The sequence below is a fragment of the Mirounga angustirostris genome, unplaced genomic scaffold, assembly GCF_029215605.1.
Source record: "Mirounga angustirostris isolate CCGP_5_RB_7025 unplaced genomic scaffold, mMirAng1.0.hap1 SCAF_11, whole genome shotgun sequence".
Taxonomy (NCBI): domain Eukaryota; kingdom Metazoa; phylum Chordata; class Mammalia; order Carnivora; family Phocidae; genus Mirounga; species Mirounga angustirostris.
This window is the reverse complement of record NW_026991719.1, coordinates 33,196,731-33,219,141: the sequence shown is the minus strand read 5'-3', so window position 1 is coordinate 33,219,141 and position 22,411 is coordinate 33,196,731. Positions and strand designations below refer to the sequence as shown.

The 22,411-nt window shown below is 42.1% G+C and overlaps 1 protein-coding gene across 1 annotated transcript in view; it reads right to left on the bottom strand.

Annotated features, from left to right (window-relative positions):
* Positions 1-22,411, bottom strand: part of SYTL5 (synaptotagmin like 5) — a 105,140-nt gene that overhangs the window by 3,403 nt on the left and 79,326 nt on the right. The window contains exons 11-17 of the mRNA XM_045870240.1: positions 19,940-20,118; positions 17,733-17,832; positions 15,972-16,133; positions 7,013-7,121; positions 5,644-5,779; positions 1,607-1,815; positions 392-536 (exon numbers count right to left, since the gene is read on the bottom strand). Of these exons, the coding sequence (XP_045726196.1) occupies positions 394-536; positions 1,607-1,815; positions 5,644-5,779; positions 7,013-7,121; positions 15,972-16,133; positions 17,733-17,832; positions 19,940-20,118 (1,038 nt within the window). The 3' untranslated portion in view covers positions 392-393. The remainder of the gene's footprint in view (positions 1-391; positions 537-1,606; positions 1,816-5,643; positions 5,780-7,012; positions 7,122-15,971; positions 16,134-17,732; positions 17,833-19,939; positions 20,119-22,411) is intronic.

Sequence of the window (22,411 nt, the reverse complement as noted above, 5' to 3'; positions counted from 1 at the left end):
ATGAGTGGCCCCTTTATCCCTCAAACCATTTTAGGAAATGCAAAATAACACAATAATAGAAAAAGTTTAGGGAGTCCAAATTTCAACTGTAGTTTCAAAGAAACTTGTACCATTTCCCTTATGGTGTAAAGCCTATGGATCATTGCACAATTTGCCTGTTGACAGGACAGTGTGGCACCCTTTCTATCATCCAATCAAAAAGGCCCTGGCCCCTGGACATATAGAGGTACATGCTCTTTTAGACACTCGGCAAGACCCTAAATGTTCATAACAGACATCTCTACCCTCGGGTGAGAAATGGCAGGGAAGCAGAATGCCAGGTCCCAAGACCGATACTGGGATGAAATGGCAGCCAGACAGTGCCTGGAGGCCTCACTTTGGAGACTGGTACCTTCAGAGCCTACACTTCCCCATGCTGGACCGGAGCATGAGTACACCCTCGACAGGAGTCCCAGGACTGTCCGCCATCTTCCGCCATAGGCGTTGCTCTTCCCCCTGAGAGTCCATCCAATCCACATTCTTCCCATGGCTCACACCTAAGGAAGGGACAAGGGAGCATTACACTTCACAGATGAAATGTTTTGATCTTCTGGAAGACCCCTATCAACCTCTGAGTGGGCCTTATTGAGCAGAGAGTCCTTCACTGGCTTATTTTCACTTACCCTGTCTAGTGAGTAGTGTTAGAATGACAGACTCCCTTTGCAGTCGGCACTATGCTCTTCTGCCAAGATAATGAGAAACAAATCAGGATGGCCTTCGTGGCTCATTTCCTCCCCAGCTGTGGTAGCTTGTCAGAGAGCTGGCTCATCGGGACTGAGTTAACATGACAGAAGAAGAGGCTGAAGTGAGCTCTGAGGCTCTCCTTTTTTAACAAGGCCACTTCTCTGACCTGGGGAGTTTTCAGTTTAGTGGAATAGATATTTTTGGCTCTCCTTAATCTATAACTAAGCACAGCACCACAGAGGTGGGGTTGTTCTCAACAGGAGTATTGACCATGGTGCGTGCAGACCCTCTACGTCTGACGTAAGTTCCGGGATAATGAGGGTCTTGCGGAACCACGTGTGCTCTGCCACCGCCATTTCCCTCCAGTCCGCCCTGTTGTGGTTATGTCTTGTGGCATCAGCGGCCTGTTTCTGCAATCCGTTTGAACAACATTAGATGTTATTTTGTAGGGGTGGAGGGGAAATGGGTTTCCTTTCAATTCAACCAGTGAGTCATCTGAGAAGAGGATGAAGTAAAGTTGGTCTTGGAAGTCGTTCTCTCCCCTATATCCTCTCCTGAGAAAAACCTGAAATAACACCCATGAAAGTAGTTGAAATTCACTTAGACTAAAGTGTAAGTGATATTTTATAAAAGGACTGAATATAAACATTATATATCCTAAACTCAGAGCCAAAGGATACAAACCTATGAAGCAGTATTTTGATTTTAACAAGATTTTACTTTAACAAGCAGATTTTTGGCTAAAGGAATGGAGCATCTGTGGTAATTTCAGGAATCAGCTAAGCTGAAGCTACATGTACATCTACTACATATTAACCTGCAGGAACCACTCTCCTGCCCCATGCCTAGTCACAGACCATCTCAGGGTCCCCAAGTCCCTCACCGGTCCCAGAATTCAAACGAACTCCTCCCAGAAAGATGTTGCTGGAAAAGGGCTCCTTGTCCCAGACGGTAAGTTCTAGGCAAACATTCTTTATGTCCTGGGGGCTCAGGCCACTGAACATGAAAGTATGATTCCACTGAGGGTTAACACTCTTCTTTATCACGAGAGTTTTGTGCTTGGTAGCTTTGCTATCATCTGGGAGCAGGTAGCTGCAAGAGAAAATGCAATCAAGCCATTGGTGAAACAGAAAATGGCATCCCCATTTTCAATTATTTAGTTAGTTTATTTATTCAGTTATTTCGATTCCCCATAATTCTTAGTGCGTGTGTGTGTATATTTGATTTTTTCCTTCAAGGTTCTTATATGCTTATGTCTAGATTTAAGTGGAAGGTTTTATTGTTTATTTTAAGTAGGACAATAGTAAAATGCCTGCACTCTCCTTTCTAATCCTATTTTGGTTCTTCTCTCATCTTGAAATGAAAGTATCTCCGGTAGTAGGTACTTACAATAAAGAAGACACATTGCAACACTTGAGATTTCATTTCATGTACCAAGAAGAGATGGCTTATCCCCTGATACTCATTCTCTCCTTATTCTTTAAAACAGACTCTTTTTTTTTTTTTTTTTAGTTAGGCAGAAGAGTGCCCAGAATAAAGGCTACATTCCCAGCCTCCCCTGCAGCCAGTATAGCCATGTACTAAGCTCCAGCCCAAAGGATTTACAAAGTGCTTCTGCATGAAATTGCTGGGAATTGTCTTGACAGCTGGAATCTGGATGGGATAGCTGAAACTCCAGCAGCAATCTTGGCCTGTGAGGTGGATACCATAACAAGATAGAAGAAACATGGGTCCCAAATTATCATGATGCTTTCATACCTGCCCTAGATGCTTTACCCTTTGTCTTTGTTTACATGCAAGAGAAAAGACTTTGCTTTCTCATGCTCTCTTTCCTTTTTAAAAATTTATTTATTTGAGAGAGAGAGAGCATGCACAAGCAAGTGGGGGAGGGGCAGAAGGAGAAGGAGGGAGAGAATCTCAAGCCGAAACCCCACTGAGCACAGAACCCTATGCGGGCCTCGATCTCAGGACCCCAAGATCATGACCTGAGTCGAAACCAAGAGTCGGATGTTCAACTGACTGAGCCACCCAGATGCCCCCTTTCTAATGCTTTCTTAAAAATCTGAGGTTCCTTTAAAATCAGCTCAATATTTAAGTGTAATTAGATAATTTACTAGAAAGTTATTGGCCTTTTCTTCATTATAGAACAAAGATACTGTCCTTTATTATCTCTGCTTTGTAAATGTTCAACATGATAAAGTGAAAACTATTTCAAAAGATGTTAAGTCACCCCTGTAAGGCCACGATGAGGCCATAGGTAAGGAGCCATTCCCTCATCCCACTAGACAGTGGGCAGGAAGAGGCCTGAACTGGATGGTGGGGCTGATGAGGCAAATTGCAATGGCAGGATCCAAATAAAGCATTTCTTTTGTGCTTAAAACTTTTGTGAGAAAGAATGATGGACAGATGAACTGGGACTCAGGCCCACACACTCAACAGTAGGAAAACCCCAGATATCTGCTTCTCCTTACTATTGGCTTTAGCAAAATTAGAATGTGTGAGGGTAAATGTTTGACTCTTTTTTCTTGTAGAGTCAATTACACTTTTTAAAGAAGGATAGATGAGAGGAATAGTAACGTCATTGACTCAAAGAATTAACCTCATGCCCAAAACCTAAATATATAAAAAATAAAGAAAAAGAAAGCCAAACATAACACTACAGAAACTGATCAACCACAAAGAGAGCAAGAGAAAAACAAAGGAACAGAGAAGAACTACAAAAACAACCAGAAAACAAGGAACAAAATGGCAATAAGTGCCTACCTGTTAATAATTACTTTATTTTTTAAGTTTTATTTAAACTCATTTAATTAACATACAGTGTATTATTAGTTTTAGAGGTAGAGTTCAGTGATTCCTCAGTTGCACATAACACCCAGTGCTCATTCCATCAAGTGCCTTCCTTAATGCCCATCACCCAGTAACCCCATCCCCCCACCCACCTCCCCCCCAGCAACCCTCAGTTTGTTTCCTATAGTTAAGAGTCTCTTATGATTTGTCTCCCTCTCTGATTTTGTCTTATTTTATTTTTCCCTCCCTTCTCCTATGATCCTCTGTTTTGTTTATTAAATTCCACATACGAGTGAAATTATATAATTGTCTTTCTCTGATTGACTTATTTCACTTAGCATAATACCCTCTAGCTCCATCCACATCATTGCAATAATTACTTTAAATATAAATGGTCTAAATGCTCCAACCAAAAGATAGAGGATGGTGGAATGGATAAAAAACACAAGATCCATCTATATGCTGCCTACAAGAGACTCACATCAGACCTAAAGACACATACAAGACTGAAAGTGAAGGGATGAAAAAATCTTACCATGCAAATGGAAGCAAAAAAAAAAAAAAAGGCAGCTGGGATAGCAATACTTATATCAAACAAAACTGACTTTAAAACAGACTGTAGTTGGTGATGGGCATTAAAGAGGGCACATGATATGAGCACTGGGTGTGAGACAACGGATAAATCACTGAACACTACATCTGAAACTAATGATGGCTAATTGAATTTAAATTTAATTAAATTAAATTAAAAAATAAACAGACCATAACAAGAGACAAAGAAGGGCATTACATAATGATAAAAGGATGGGGCGCCTGGGTGGCTCAGTCCTTAAGCGTCTGCCTTTGGCTCAGGTCATGATCCCGGGGTCCTGGGATCGAGCCCCACATCAGCGGGAAGCCTGCTTCTCCCTCTCCCACTCCCCCTGCTTGTGTTCCTGCTCTTGCTGTCTCTCTCTGTGAAATAAATAAATAAAATCTTTAAAAAAAATGATAAAAGGATCAATCCAACAAGAGGGTATAACAATTGTAAATATCTATGCACCCAATATTGGAACACCTAAATACCTAAAACAAATATTAATGGATATAAAGAGAGAAATTAATGGTAATATAATAGCAAGGACCTTTAACACCCTACTTACATCAATGGATAGGCATCCTGGCAGAAAATCAATAAGGAAAAGGTGTCTTTGAATAACACATTAGACCAGATGGACATGACAGATGTATACAGAACGTTCCATTCCACAACAACAGAATACACATTCTTTTCAAGGCCATATGGAACACTGTCCAGAATACATCACATGTTAGGTTACAAAACAGGCCTCAATAAACTAGAGAAGACTGAAATCACACCATGCATCTATTCTGACCACAATGCTATGAAACTAGAAATCAATCACAAGAAAGAAACTGAAAAAAAGAAATACGCTTCCCCCAAAGCACTCTCCAGTCAGTATCTCTGGGGAGGATGCTCTCAAATCTCTACTTTTTACAATTTCCCCTAAGAGAGCAAAATACCAAGGACCCAATATTTTTGTTGCTGTTGTTTATTGCCAGTACCAAATGATAACAAAGCACAATAAAAATATATTACACACAGAAAATCATATTTTCTCCTCCTTTAAGAAATGAATCTCACAGGAAAATCTGCCAGTATTGAGGGTGAGAATGATGGGAAACCCTGAAATATGCTGGAAGCAAGTGGAAAGCTAGAATAAGCAGCCCCCCTCTAGACTCGTGTTGTTTCAGATCTAAAAGCCAGCATTTAAGGGTAGCTCTTTCCTTGTCCATTTAGAGTAAGATGAACATAGAAGTCTCACAGCCACCACTGTCTCATCGGTCACAGATCCTCTCATCTCCCATTAAGTATCTTTTTTTTTAAATTAATTTATTTATTTGAGAGCGAGAATGAGAGAGAGAGAGAGAGAGAGCATGAGAGGGGGAGGGTCAGAGGGAGAAGCAGACTCCCTGCCGAGCAGGGAGCCTGATGCGAGACTCGATCCCGGGACTCCAGGATCATGACCTGAGCCAAAGGCAGTCGCTTAACCAACTGAGCCACCCAGGCGCCCCTGAGCCACCCAGGCGCCCCGCATTAAGTATCTTCTAAAATGAGAACGAAATTACCCCTTCACAAAGCTATCAGAAGTGCCTCCTGACTTCACTGCTGTCAAATTCTTTGCCTCTTTGATGAACACTTCCAGGATTCCTCCAGAGATTACAGGTGACTCCTTCTTCTTTCCCCTTTTGAAGGTCTTCTTTCCTGTATCAGCCATCAAAAAGAGAGAGATGGACAGGGAGGGAGAAAGAAGGGGAGGGAGAGGGAGCGGGAAGGGGAGGGAGAGAGAGATCACGGGCTCCATTTCAAAATTCACCAAGAAAACCTGCCAAGATTTATTTCATTTGCTGACTGAACTGGGTCTTTATGTTATTGTGTATTTTTCCATGGATTTATCTCAATGTTTCTACCCCACCAGATTCCTTCTGGATAGGTCCTTCATTTGTGTTTGTTGAAAAAAAATGAATAAATGGAAAACTTTAAATACTTCCCAACAAGGAGTATCTTTTTACAGGGTATAGAGGAACAAAATGGAAAAGACTCTGAGAGCTGCCTGAACCACATTCTTGCTCTCAGTGAGAAATAGCTACAGAGAAAGCCACACAAGTGCCAAGACTCCCAAAGAGAAAATTCCATAACTTCCTTCTCGGGTATTTTAGTCTTAAAAATTTAGAACTGTACAAGGCCAGCTCTAAAGGCTATACATGGCCCAGGCACAACTACATTTCTGACTGAGAGAAAACTCCTTCCACGTCACATTTTTATTCTGATGAAATGTGCTCAACGTGAGTAATAACCACCGCCACCACCTTTATTCAGTACTGCTTTAAGCACTTTCCATGGATAAACCTATTGAATCCTTACAATATCCCTACGAAGTGAAGAAACGGAGGCTGAGAGGCAGTAAATTACTTGCACAGGGTCACACTGAAGAGAGTGACAGTGAATGGAAGGATAGAGGAGGCTGCCTGGATTAGTTGATGGTAGAAGGCCAAAAGGGACTGGAAAGTTGACTCCATCTGGATTTTTCCTTTACATTCTGTGTTCAACTTCTTCCTCAAGACTCCCTGAGTAACTGTGAATGTCGTAAATCCATACAGCAGCTTTTTATACCTCTCCTCTCAGCACACTGTACCCCTCTCCCCGTCCCTACTCCATCCTGGGGAAGATCCTCTATCTCCGGTATTTCTGGGAAACAAATACCACCATTAAGCCTTGTTTCTAAGTATGAGCTTTGTCCTTTACTTGTAAAGATCCTGCACCCTTCCCCATATGTAGGATATACTCCACAACTCTCTTCAAAGACAGTGACACCTAACTGTTTACATTTTCATCTGTGTAACACCACAGTAACATAGTCCAACCAATTCCTGATCCCTATTCCCATACTTCTAGACACAGGATGTCCTTGGTCAAAGTCACTGATTTTTACTCTACCTTGAACTTCTTCTAGAGGAAGCATCAGGTTCTCCTCTGGGGGGATGTAACGTAAAACAACTGTTAGCTCTCCTTTATAGTGAAGGCCTATGTCCGCAGCAAATTCCACCTGGCCAAAGGGAGACAGGTGAAGAGAAAAAGTGAGAATGCTTGGTCTATTATTTTGTAGCCCATGTTTGAGTGGTCTTGTCATATTTACTTGCTGGCTTAAATATGACAATCCATTCCCATTCAACTGTATTAGCACTTACTGGTTTAAGATATGCGTTAGGTACGAGAAGAGAGAGGCTGGAAAACTTTATGAAAGTATTTGTGTATAACTTTTAACATTAAAGTGAAAGGAATTTGAGAGGAGATATATGACACATGTGTGGTGAGTCAGTGGCTACTGCCTGCCTGTGGTGCAGGACCAGAACCTATCACTGAACATATAGTTTGGGGTATGAGGCGCAAATAAAGATACCACTGAGGACAGCTCCTGAAGACACATCTCCCTGTCTGGTCTTGATGTCTCAAGGCTGTCCTAAGTGACCAAGAGGGGGAAATAGCCAGTAATGCTTGATTCACATTGGGCTGCCCAGCCACCAATTATTAAAAGCTTCATTTGTGATTTACATGATTAAAATTTGATGTGGAGGGGTGCCTGCACGGCTGAGTCGGTTAAGTGTCCGACTCTTGATTTCAGCTCAGGTCTTGATCTCAAGGTTGTGAGTTCAAGTCCCACATTGGGCTCAATATGGAAAAAGTGGTTCACTCAAACATTGCTGGTGAGAATGTAAAATGGTGTAGCCACTCTGGAAAATGGTTTGGCAGTTTCTTATAAGACTAAACATATAACTACCATACAACCCAGCAACTGTACTTTTGGGCATTTATCCCAGAGAAATGAAAGATTACGTCCACATAAAAGCCTGTATGTAAATATATCATCTTTATTTGGAATAGCCCTGAACTGGAAATGAACTAGATGACCTTCAAGAGGTGACTGGTGCAACAAACTGTGGTACGGCCATACCATGGACTACTACTCAGCAGTAAAAAGGAATGAACTAGCAATACACACAACTTGGATGAATCTCTACAGAATTATGCTGAGTGAAAAAGCCAGTTCAAAAGGATACATATCATACAATTCCATTTAAATGACATTCTTGAAGTGACAAAATAACAGATACGGAGAACAGATTAGTGGTTGCTAGGAGTTAGAGAGGGGTGTCCAAAGGGAGGTCGGTGTGGCTATAAAAGATCACAAGGGATCTTTGCAATGATGGAACTGTTCTGTATCTTGGCTGTAGTGGTAGATAAAGCTACATATGTGATAAAATTTCATAGAACTAAATACACACACACACACACACACAAATGAGAAGTGAGGAACTCTGAAGAAGATGGGGGGGGATCAATGTCATCACCCCGGTTGTGGTATTGCACTATAGCTTTGCAAGATGCTACCATTGGGGGAAACTAGGCAAAGGGTACATGAGATCTCTCTGTATTATTTCTTATAATTGAATGTGGATCTGTAGTCATCTCAAAATCAAAAGTTTCAGTTCAAAAATTCAATGTGAACATAATACCCAGACCCTTTGCTCTATAAAGCTCCTAGTTGCCATTGAGTCAACTCAACTGACTTTTCATAAATGGGGTAAGAAAGTTGGTATATTTTCTTAGGCCTTTCCTTCAGGAACCTGGCCCCTGGGCACTGAGTCGAGGGCTGAGAACTGCTGTCTTCTGAGAGGCCAGAAACCCCCAAACTCAAACAGCGAAGCCAGAGGCTGTTCAAGCCTCAGCAAAGATGACTGAGACCATTACCAGGAAAAGGAATCCTTGCCTGACTTTCCTCTTGGTGGTGATAAAACTTATCAGTAAAGGTGGGAAAATCATTTGAAGTATTTTATTCAACCTTCTTACTAGGGGCAAACATGAGATTAGACAGTGAAATAGACTACCCATCTAATATTTAATCTAATTAAGTCACATGCCTTGTAAAAGGACTTTTCTTGTTGTTTTGACAGTTTCAGTAAATTTTACTTTATATGAATGTCACAAATGGAAAGTTGTAATGGGCATTATAGCAAATTAAAGAGGTCATTACTTTTTTGATGCTATAGCCAATGAGCGGTGGGGTATTTATCCTTTCTCTTTGGATCTTAGTGGACCCTGTGATTGGTTCAACCAGGAGACCATGGCACCAGTGACAATGTGCCAGTTTCTGGGCCCCAAGCCCAAGATCAACAGCTTCTACTTCCTCTCTTAGAATGATTATCCTTGGGATGCTCCCTCCGAGGACCCATGGTGTTGAGGCCCAAGCCACAGAAAGAGGCCACATGGAGGTACTCTGGTTGGCAGCTAACAGTAAGTGTGAGACAGCCAACTTGAACAACCAGCCCAGTCAATCCTTCATACGACTTCAGCCTCAGTCTACCATCTAGCTGCATCCACATGAGAGACCTTCACTGAGAACCACCTACCTGAGCCTAGTCACCCCACAGAATGATGAGCAATAATAAATTGTTTTAAGCCACTAAGGTTTAGAATAGTTTTCTATATAATAGCTAACCAATGCAGGCTCTATTTGCTTTTAGCTGAGAGCTTTGGATGGGAAAATACGTTGGTAGGAAAAAGTGATGTGTGTAGGTGTGACATACTAATATATATTAGTAGAGGTTAGAACCTGCAATACTGGGATTTATTGATGTTATTAATGTTAATGTTCCACTGGTATTTAGCTTAATTAAAAATATACTGGTGACTTTCTATAAATACAGTCTTGAAATCTTGTAAGAGTAGAAAAGAGTAAAGATGAAGCCTTGTAGCATTATAATCACATACAGAAGAAATTCAAGGGAGGGAGTCATCTTGCAGCCTGTACATGGCTAATAAATGTCTTGGGATAGTTTGGGTATTCTTGCAAGGAAATTCCAAGGCAACGTCATCTCCTGACATACCATCATTTTACGTCATTCAACCACCTTTTGCTCCGAGAAAGGTAGAATTCAATTCAATTCAACTCATTCAATCCTACCAACACATATGGGATGCCTTCTTGTAGTAATGCTTTGAAGGCATTTTGCTAAGTGCTGCAGAGACACATGAGACAGACCCTACTGAGGTTTCAGTCTATCCAGGAGACATATATTCAATAGAAGCTCTATAAATCTGCCCTTATTTAACTGACTCATCAGATTAATGTTCTCCATTCCCAGTGAAGAGTAGGATCCTCTATATAAAGACCATGCATGCCTACTCCTATCAGTTGAACTGTATGCTTATCAAAAGCCAGCTGCATTCGTCTCCCAGGTTCTTTATGCCAGGCACGTCTGTGGTTCTAATTATATAATTTCATATCAATAAACTGACGAGTGCAAAAAGACAGCTACTACTATAAAAATTAATATGAATACTTTCAAAGAACTAAGTATTTGAAAATCAATTTGCTATTGGATTACATTTGGGCTCGAAGCTATAAAAGATTAGAAAACAATCATGAATATTTAGAAAGCTTTTATATTTGGTTTACTTTGAAAGCATTCTCAAGTTCTTGCTGCATTTTAGAAAAGCTCAAACTAGAAACCACTGATTAGAATGCACTAGGGTCAGAATTTATGCCAGGAAGATAGAACAGAATTCTAATCACCGAAACTATACTCAAACAAAATGAATTATCCCTATATTAAAAGACTTGAAAATCAATGCACACTTTAAGTTAAAATAAATGATTAAGAAATGCACTGGAGGTGTATGTTTGTATGTGTGTGATTTCTGTGGCTTTATGAACTGACCTACTATTGTAAGCTCAGCTCAAAGGATGACAGTTGCTTCAATACAGGTACAAAGAAACTACTGTGGGAAGAGAGAGAATCATCTAGATTGGGATAAAGAGGTGGCCTTTGCCTGGTGCTTAAAGGATGGGAGATATGATGACTGATAAAGAGGGGATGGGAAGGTCAGTCTGGGATAAGAAAACAGTATAGTATGAGCAAGATTCAGTGGGGACTGTGTAAAATGTGTTTAAAAGCTGGCAGGAAGTCAGGTGTGATTAGAGGTGTGTGTGAAGGGAGGTAGTAGCAAGGAAGATGAAAACGAGGTTTCTACTCTGGGTTGCCCGGAAGACCCTAAGACACAAATTTATCTTAGTGTGTTTTATTAGGAAGGGGAGTGAGGAAGTGGGACCACAAACTGAAGAAGGCTTAACAAGGTTGTGATATTGGGCAAAGTTTTATGGTGAGTAACTTTTTCAGTTCCACAGGGGAGCTTTGCAGACAAGACAGATCACCTCTCCAAGAGCTGTCCCAACCAGGAGACAAAAGAATGAGAATGTTGATGATGCTCCTTCACCCATCAGTTACTGGTCAAGGGCTCCGCCCTTCACCCCCAGAAAATTTTACCTTTCTCAGGGCAAAAGGTGGTTGAATGACGTAAAATGATGGTATGTCAGGAGATGATGTTGCCTCGGAATTTCCTTGCAAGAATACCCAAAGTATCCCAAGACATTTATTAGCCATGTACAGGCTGCAAGATGACTCCCTCCCTTGAATTTCTTCTGTATGTGATTATAATGCTACAAGGCTTCATCTTTACTCTTTTCTACTCTTACAAGATTTCAAGACTGTATTTATAGAAAGTCACCAGTATATTTTTAATTAAGCTAAATACCAGTGGAACACTAACATTTATAACATCAATAAATCCCAGCATTGCAGGTTCTAACCTCTACTAATATAGATTAGTATGTGACACCTGCATCATCAGGCAAGCCCCATCATCTTCTGCTTTTTGAAGAGATCCACATTACATCAGAGTTGGAAACAGAGTTCCCAGGACATTTTCAGGTCTAAGGTGGGGGTCACAGATTATGGACAAAAGTCTGCCCCAACCTCCAAATAGAGAGAGAGAACCTTTTAGCTCAGTAATAATTTCACAGGAACTTGCATTTACTCTCCACCTGAAGGCAGAACAGAGAAGATTTCCTTGGAAAACACTTGAGCTCACTGTTGATTTTCAAAGCTCCTTGTTTTTTATAATAGCACCTTCTGGGAAGACATGAAAGGCAATTCATACTGACAAACCCTTCTGGTCTACCTACCTAATATGCCTTTCAGAAAGATAATGAGTTACAGCTGATAAACAATCTCCTGTCGTGTAGTAAAATGGAAGTCGTACTGTGAAACTACTTTACAGCCCACTTGACAACTTGAGTTCTTCCTCTGTCTGCACCAGCCTCCTCACTGGCTTAGTGCCATAAGTCTCAGCAAAAAGGCAGGTGCCGAGGGACGTTCACTAACACAGAGTCAATGAGAAATGAGGCACTGTGTCTTTCCCATATTCCCACTGCAAAGGGATGTCAGTATTTCCGAATGCCGAAGGACTATTCATTCTGATCCTCTATCACTAAGGAAATTGGCCCCTGTGGCTTACACTTCACCTCCTTAGCTGGATAATCTACAAGGAAACATCGTCTCCAGGGCTGCTCGTACTCTAGCTGCAGCTGATGAAGTGACTGAGATAGGAGACTGAAAACGAAGCAACGCTTCTCGAAGTCGGCTGATAATCCACCACCCGGAGCCCAGCTCAGCCTGAGGATGAGCCACCAATGAATAGGAGGCAGCCTACAGAGTACGTAGCACCTGTCCTCCCCATTTCTGGAAGGCATGGTGTCCAAACAAGGCTGAAACTGTGGGCTTTCCTCTACACGTATGAGAGACACGTCTATGCGTCTATATGTGTCAGAGACACATATATGTGTCTGTGTGTCATCTTTTTCTTGGCAGAGAAAGATGACATGGATTAAAGACACGAAGCTCTGTGGGGTTCCCCAGAGGCTCACTCTGAGATGAGGATTCTTAACGCACATGACTTAAGAATTGCTCCCAGAATAGACCAGGGAAGGGGTGACCAGGAAAAAGGTCAGGAGGAAGCCAGGCAAGGGCATAGCCTGATCTGGCAGGGAAGCTGTAGAGTGTAAGTAATGCCTTGGAACACCACCCTCCTTGCTCCCGCCACTCTCAGTAAGGGAACTGGGCTTTCAGACTCCCCCATCTAGGAGTTATTGGCAAAGAGTTGCCTCATGGTAGGTGGTACATAAGCTCCTAGGAGCTTCTGACTCTCTCCACTCACTGGAAAAGCTACAGTAGCCTGGGAACAGTCTTCTAAACAGAGTCTCAGGTGAAGGCTGTTGGAGGCAAAATTCCTAACAGTCATGGTTAAAGGAATCCAAGGGGATCTGGCAGAGGACCAAGGAGTTCCAGACATTACACTCAATCAGAACTTTTCTACCTTGAGCAGCCTGAGAGCTGCTTCTCCCTTATGATAGAAAGTGAAGGGGCACCTTAGTGGCTCAGTCATTAAGCGTCTGCCTTCGGCTCAGGTCATGATCCCAGGGTCCTGGGATCCAGCCCCGCATCGGGCTCCCTGTTCCGCGGGAAGCCTGCTTCTCCCTCTCCCATTCCCCCCTGCTTGTGTTCCCTCTCTCGCTGTGTCTCTCTCTGTCAAATAAATAAATAAAATCTTAAAAAAAAAAAAAAAAAGAAAGTGAAATCACTCAGTGGCAATGTGAAGGTGATTACCACGGAAAGTGGCTGGTCCCTAAGCACAGAGGATATGCCTGGGAGAGCTTAGATATCATCCCAGTGCAAGTCCTTCAACCATTTCCAGGAAACTGACTGGAATGTTCCAAGCTGTTTTCCAAAGAGCCCCTATGTGCTTTAATGTTAAATTTATGACAAGTTAATTTCATGTACTAAAATGAATGTTACTTGTCCTACATCTGCATCATGCTTCATATAATGTCTTGGATATTTTCTAACTATGATTCTGTGGTGCTCACCCATCATACACAAAAGGAAGCGAGTGACAGGAGACTGTTGAGTCAGATTAAGTGCTATCCTTCAGGGTGAGGCTTTTCACTCAACTCCAAGAGATTCAGTGTTTAATGACCAATTATTTCCCATGCTTAATGTCAAGGGAATGTTACACTCCTGCAGACTTATTTCTTGTGACTCTTGTATTTCCTATCACATTTATGTTAGTCAGGGGCTTGCAGTTATTTTATGTTTAAGGACTTTTATTATATTTTATTATTAATTTTACCCACAGCCCAATTACACTTCCCAAAGATTTTCCATGAGTGATTTACACCAAGCTTGAGGTCAGCACTTCTAAAACTCTTACCAGAAAGTTGTATTTAACTTCTGAGTCTCGATCTCCTCAGATACAATGGAAATGATGATACTTACCTTATGATGTTTGTAGTGAACAATGCTGTTGCTGCTGCTGATCCACGCATGTGTTGTTGTTCAGCTTCCACTCACCATTCCTTTAGAACTACTATACCTGGATTTCCTTTGGGGCAATACTACCTTCAGGACCAGGGTATATTCTGATTGTCTTAAGTCAGCCAACGTATCTCACCTCCCTGGCCAGCCACGGCAATTAGCTCAGGATGGGCAAATGATGTCATCAGAATGAGGAGAACCAGGCCCAGGGTGCTGGGTGGACTGCTGGAAGAGGAGGACATTTGTCCTCTCCCGGGCCATGTGATGCAAGGAGGAGGGGCTTACATGTATTGTAATGTCCAAGAGAAGCATAGTAGAGCTAGTGATGGAAGCCAACTGCACAGAGTCTCAAAATGTAGCCAACACAGAGAAGAGAGACCAAGAGAGTCCAGGGCCTTGATACGATGTGAGTTATCTGGGTAAAGCCATGCTTGATAATCACTGGTCAATAATTTCCTTTTTTGAGTGGTATGAGCTGGGGTTTCTGTCAATTGCAATACAAGGACTCTCACGTAACATAAACACTACCTAGCATTTACTGAGAGCTTAAAATGTGCCCGACACAATACTGCGAGCATTGCAGAGTGCTTCTCCAAACTTCACAACATCCCAGTAAGATATGTCCAATTATTGTATCACAAATGAGAACACCAAAGTCTGGGAAGTTAATTTGCCCAGTGTCACACAGATAGTCATGAAGCCAGGACTGAAGCCAGGAAGTCTGAATTGAGTCTACTATCTTTACCATCATGTTCTTTTTGCCTCTCTGTATATAAAGAACAATCTTCGGTTACATAAATGTGACCTTTTTTCATCTCACTTTCAACTTAAAAATTACTATAAATGTAGAGAGACTCCGGTTGCATAGAGTGAATCCAAGGTACTGTTGGTCTAGAACATGCTGTATTGTATTTAATTTCTAGAACCAGCTTTAAGATTGTTTTTCTGACTATAACTTAAAACCTGGGTTAAGAATCTCAAAAGTAGGAATATAGGAAACCAGATACTTTAGCTACTCCTTACTTCCTCATGTGAGCCAAGGCAAGGCCACTCCTGCTTATGTATGAATTGTGGAGAATGGGGAATAGAGAGAATGTTTTTTTTTGTTTTAAGATTTTACTTATTTATTTGATAGAGAGAGACACAGCGAGAGCAGGAACACAAGCAGGGGGAGCGGGAGAGGGAGAAGCAGGCTTCCCGCAGAGCAGGGAGCCCAACGTGGGCCTCGATCCCAGGACCCTGGGATCATGACCTGAGCCAAAGGCAGACGCTTAATGACTGAGCCACCCAGGTGCCCTGAGAGAATGTTTTAAGACTGACTGACTCTATGGATTTGTTTTTGCCTATGGGAAACTGAATGCTTTCTCTTTCTGATAGGATCATACAATGTACTCCCCTTTTTTAATCCATGGAGACTTTCAAATGATGAATACATTTTTAGTAAGTCAAATTAATAATACATATGACTATGTGACTTGCATTGTACAGACGGTCTGTATTAAAGAAGGAGTTCCAAGGAAAGGATTTACATGTATTGTATTATTCCAAAATTAGCTGCACTCATCTGTTCAGATTACCACTTGAAAATGAGAGAAGTCTTCAGATTCTCTAGGCCTATGACATCAATTTTGTTCCTAACCTGTCTCGTTGCATAACTGTTCGATTAATCTGGAGGCATTTCCTACCTTGGGCTGAAGCACAAACCACTCATCATTTGGATTTTCAAAGTTCCATGAATCAAAAGGAATCTCCACCTCCCCAAGGAAGCTGTTACGTCCAAATCGATCATGATGCCAGACTGAGAGCTGCAGAGTTCTTGTTTCCAGCTGGGCGTGGCTGATGGTGTACTACAAACGAGAGTCACAACATCACACTCCACGTGGAGGGCTCTGCCCAATTCTACCACAGGCTGAAATTTACTTTCGCCATCTTTCAGATCATACACACTAGTAACATGAATGAAACACACACACACACACACAAGCCCACTGTATTTTCCCTTGTTTATGCTACAACGGGGGTTCTATGCCATGAACTCATTTTGTGTTAGACCTCACACTGAAAGATGTATCAGCCAATTATTTAGGAAGAAGTCAATAAACTTCAAATAGTATATTAAAAGTATTAGGTAATGAAGACTGTCCCCTTTCCAGTTTTACCCCGTTTTCATCTGTGAATCGTTTTTCAACCTCTCCTTCGTAAGCTTAATGTTTGCTATATCAACTCTCCAACTTCTCTGTCTTATTTTAGTCATGACAAGAACCCCCAAATCCAGGAAAGTACCCTCAGTGAGAAACTTGCAAACACCAAACTTCATCAAGTCTCGCATAAGCGCAGGAGTGAAGAGACCAATACAGAGACTGAGTGGAAAGAAAATACTGCTGGGGTAGCTTTTCCTTTTCAGCAGAACGTGATCCACAGCCACATGCCTATACACCCTCGAACCTCCTGCTAGTTCTATGCAACTCCCACCTGAGACACACTACAGACTGTTTCTTGAACTTGGATTTGCTTCTATACCCATCTTTGCTGGTCCTGGCGTGATTGACCTTGGCTCCATGCTTCCTGAATTTGCCACGTCACCCTATCTATTCTGCTTGGGCTCATCTTTGCTACCTTGTTAGAGCCACCAGATTCCCACCCTGTCTATATTCGTTCATCCTCACTTTGATCTGTCTTCATATTGGCTCCTGCTTCCAAACACAACCCCACTGATGGATGTCCCCACTCACCAACTTCCTGCTATGGTGGATTCTGACTCCCTCACTCCAGGTACAAGGTCCATACATTTCCCTGCGACTGGCAATAACTTCTACATTCCAGCCTCCCTGGATCTTTCTTACCAGGCTAGATTGGTCCAGGGTGGGAGAAGGGGTTGTTACATAGAAGCCCATGGGGGAAAGAATGTCTCCAGGATTGGGGCCTGGGTCATGTCTTATCGGGGCCACTCTCCCTGAGGTTCCTCAAATCCAGCTGTGCATCTCCACTGTTCATTAACCACAGGCCTAAATTTAGCCCAACTATGAAACCTGACAAGAAATTGCACACACTCATGCTGTGTGAGCAGAATGAGGAGTGGGCACAAAGTGACTTGCTAAGTTAGTGTCAAAACTGTGACAAACTCCTTTTAAGGGGAACTAGAAAAAACAGTTTTCCCAAGGGTGAACCACATTTTTTGACAAGATGCCCCGGCTCAGATGGAATTTCACTGGATCATCTTTACTTCAGGCGTCACTTTAGCAGCAGCGAGAAATAAGCCGAGTAAGGGTGGTTTACAGTTTTTCCAAAAACTGTTAGGAAAGCCAAGGGCGTGACACGAATGTATTCAAATTCTACTTTTCTAAAAGATATTTAAGTCTGGACATGCAAATCCTCCGTAGTCAATTTTAAACCAATGAGGATATGAACGGTATCACTTGCGTGAATATGAGAGAGCATGTACTCACCTTTAGCGTCTCATTGAATTCTGGATTGGTGCCTGTTCTGACCTTGGTCTTGCGCTTATTGTTTCTGGACTTGTCAGGAAGAAGGTATGACTTGACATAACTGTACATGAGAAAACATGAAAGTAATTATTGGAAGACATCTACTTTGCAAGGAATAGTCAGGGATTTCAGTGAATAAAAGAGGTGAAGGGAATAGGCCAGCAAACATGAGAGAACCAGAGAGAATGTAGTCTACATGGCAGGATACCTTAAAATATAACTCTGGGCTTCCAATAAGAGAGAAGTGGTAAAGTATAGTGATGAAGAGTGTGGGCTCTGAAGTCAAGCCAACTAGGCTTGAATCACTCCATGCCTCACTGGTTTTGGTAAACTCACGAACTTACTTAACTTCTCTGTCCTCAGTTTCCTCATCTGTAAAACTGGGATAACAACAGTATCCAACTTATGGCATTGCAAGGATTAAATTGGTTGATACATACAGGGAGCTGACATGTTATACTCCTCAATAGATGTCATCTATTCATAGGATCATTGGTCTCACAAAATACTGTAGGGTTATATTCCTCTCTATTCCGATGTCAGAACTTCTGATGAGTGGAATCAGTGGTCATGGATGAATGAAGGAAAATGGTGAAAAAGAACAAATAGTAAATAACAACCTGATGTCACAAAAGCAATTCTACCTGACACCTTGTGCTGGGATATCCCAGGAGCCTCTTGGAGCAGGGGTATCAAGGCAAACTTAGAAATGCACAAGATGTACAAGACTGCAATGTACAAGATGCTACCAGAGCTGTGAAGCACATCTACCAGGGCTTTAGGTGACCTCTCTCCATGCTACTCTAAATGATTATATTGGTCCTGAAGCCCTTGAATATTCAGCTGAGGAAGTAGGTGGACCCATCTATACTCAGAATCCACTCATTTGTCTTTTTTTTTTTTAAGATTTTATTTATTTATTTGACAGAGAGAGAGAGAGAGAGAGAGAGCGAGAGCAAGAACACAAGCAGGGCGAGCGGGAGAGGGAGAAGCAGGCTCCCCGCCGAGCAGGGAGCCCGATGTGGGGCTCGATCCCAGGACCCTGGGATCATGACCTGAGCCGAAGGCAGATGCTTAACGACTGAGCCACCCAGGTGCCCCTCATTTGTCTTTTTTTTTTTTTTTAAATTAAGTAATCTCTACACCCAAAATGGGGGCTCGAACTCACAACCTTGAGATCAAGAGCTGCACACTCCACCAACTGAGCCTGTCAGGTGCCCCACTCCCATTTGTCTATCTTTAGACACTTGGAAACAGCTTCTCTGAGTTGTTTATTGGACCTGGGTCACCTATTATGGAGGAAAGGGGTAACACAGCTGGCCTCAGATGGCTGTCCTTGGAAATGCCTGCTTACAACATTTGCCATTGGCCGGCATCTGGAAACTTGGATTTGAGGAGGATTCTCATCACTCCCAGAACAGATGTAAGTGGCTCACTGTGACTAAACTATTTGTAAAAACAATATGGCTTAGGCAGAACACCTGCTTTCCTTCACGGAGACTGGAATTTTGGTATGTGACAGTTGGTGCTGCCACGACTCGTTGCTGGAGGAATTAAGCACATCACGTGCGACTCCAGTGGGGGAGGATGCTTGGGAGTTGAAGCCGGATTCTTCAGAACTTCACCACACATGCCTTTTTTCTCTGCTGCTTATGACAAGTGGAGTCCTGTGACTCTTCCTAGTAAATCATCAAGTCTGGCAATGACTTTGGGAGCCCCTGACACATCTTTCATCTGGCTCCCTTCCAATGTACCAACGGTCCATATCTGCCTCCCAGCTAATATCTGGAATCCTGAGAACCTCAAAATTGTCCTTTTGAGTTGTTCAATTAAGCTAACAGCTTGGCGATTTTCTCTGGAGGGTCTCCCAGAACAGGATACTCAGAGATCCCGGGGTAGGCCAATGTGTCAGCCAGCTTCTATCACAGAGCTGCCTCTGTGTAAATTACAAATATGTTAGTCCTGAATCATATCAACACGTGGCTTTGGAAAAATCAGATAATCATGGACACAACCATTATACATACACTTAGAGAATATTTAGAAGTGTCGCACGGGAGGAAAATGACAATCGACCTTCTGAGAAGGCTCTGAATCAAGAGGAATGCTAAGACAAAATCACACATACTGACAAAGAAAACAGTTCGAGGAATATGCTAAGTGCTTACGCATCTGTCCTCTGTTTCTTTTCATCTCCTATGGCCAGATTTCTGCAATTCTTGACAAAAATGTAGAGCCCGCCAGTTTTGTAGCAGTAGCTGATGTGGAGAAGGATTTCACCACTGACCTTCACATTGCCATAGTCTCCTGTTTCACTGTAAACACTCATCATGCTGTTAAGGCTGGTCTGGAATAAACAAGATGAAAAGAGGTGTCCAGGGTTATTCTAATTAGCTCTACAAAGAAGCTACCCTCTTTATTCAATTATAATTCTTATTCTTTATAATGAGCAGTAAAGTCCAGGGTGAGTGAAGAAAGCAAAAATCACTTGTTTTGCTTGGTTTTCTGGTATTGTATAAAACCCAAGCCTGACAAGGGACAAGAAGACTTAAGGAGTGTTGGAAAGGAAGGCAGGAAACTTGCTGAGAGGGGCAAGTGAATAGCCTTTGTTTATTCACTTCTAATGAATACAGGGTCATTGAAGCACTTCCAATCCCATGTCCTCTCCCCACCTCTGTAGCTTTTGCCTCTCTCGCTGGTAGACTCAAGGTCAACCTACTCCAAGGTCTAGAATGCATCCATCAGGACAAAGGGAAGCTCCTATATTCCGTGCAGGCAGGAGCCACAGTTTCTCTCTCTGATACCCACAGAGAGCATCCCAGCAGTCTCTGGGAAGCCGTAACTGCAGCTATAACAAGGGCATGCCAGAACGTCATTTACCCTTGGCTGCTGTGAATTCCCCAGGCAGCTGTTTTGGTCATATAGGTAGTGTAAGACCAGGGCTTTGTAAACCTCTGTAAAATAGCCACACCCACAAAAATAGAACACTAAATAATCAACACACCAACAAACAAATAAAATGTAAAAAAAAAAAGTCCAAATCTACGAGAATGAATAAGATTTCTGATTTTATTTGAAATCACTAGTGACAAGAGACACATTTTAAATTAAATGTAACAAGATTATCCTTTAGTGCCAAAACTGTATCTTAGCAACATGACTCACAAGAGACCACTTGGAAGGCTTTCATGAGTGACCCAGCAGTTTCAAAAGCCCTGTCTGTGAACCACTGGGAAGGACTAGAGGAAGTACAAAGAGAGCCTAGACTTCCCACTTGTGTCTGTTACGCATAACGCAAGTCATGACATTCCTCTAGTTGCTCAGAGCCTGATCAAAGAACAGGATGCGGGCTACGTGGCCAGTATCTCTTCTAAGCTTAAGTCAAGGTCAAGAGTAAACCAAGAATTCCATAATTACTTAGGAATTATAATTTCAAGAGAGCCAGTGAGTGAGCTCATTGGTCTTTCCCATTCCTAGAACAAAACAGAATTTTCATAATAACAGGTGGCTTTGAGCAGTGTTTTTCAAACTTTTAATTGCACATAAATCACCAGATCTTGTTAAAATGAAGATTCTGATGCAGTCAGTCTCAGAGTCTTCTTTTCTAACAAACTCCTAGGTCCACAGTTTGCAAAATGTGTACTGAGGCATCCCAGAGCCCCACAGCAACCTCACAGGGGGACCACGGGGTATTTTAAAATTTCAAGGGAAACACAGTGACATTGATCAGACACCATGCAAACTCTTAGCAGTAGTTCACCGTGTCAACATTAAATCACAATTTATTCTTTTTCAGTTAAGTCTTATCTGTGTGAAGCTGAGTTTTTGACAGTTGTTGTGAAAAATAAGCAAGTACTGCATAAAAATCAACATGGTGCTGTCCAATCAGATTCCAAGATGTGACAAGTGGTGCTGTCCAATCAGATTCCAAGATGTGACGAGTTGTGAAGTGCCCAACAGGTACCCATGTCCCATTAGTAAGGATTAAGGGCTATTTAAGAATGGAATAAAGCTATTTTTCTTTCAGTGTATGTGTATTATTGTTTTGCATGTCTACTAACTTGTTAGGATACCAGTGCTTACAAAGTTTTTTTGACCTAACTGGTGTGGAGAACAAAGGCAAAGGAAATATAGAACGGAATTAAATTTCCCTTGCAGCCCATTGACAAATACTTAAGATAGGAAGGGTGACCTTCCTCCAGGAACTCAACTGCCTTAATGTTAATACTTTTGCTAGAGGCAAAAGGCAACCTTAGCTTGACATGAGCCCACCTCCAGGATCCCATAAGTCTTCTTTAATAGATAAAAATCCCTTTGGAAACTTTCTTTAGCTCTACTAGCCCCCAAGATATAGGTAAGCAATCATCCACCAAGCATATGGCTCCCTGATACACATCCGAAGGGTCTCGTGACTAGGGTTTTACTAGACAGTAGTAAATGACCTTATCCTAACAACAGCTAGCCCCTCAAGGTCCTGGAAACCTTGCTTCCAAATTCCTTAGAGACTTATGCTATCCCCAACCCCCTCCCAACTTGAAAGTGTATAATCAGTCACTCCTCACAACCCTAGTGCAGCTCCTTCTGCCCCATGGGCCCTGTCCCCGTGCCTTAATAAAACCACCTTTTTGCACCAAAGATGC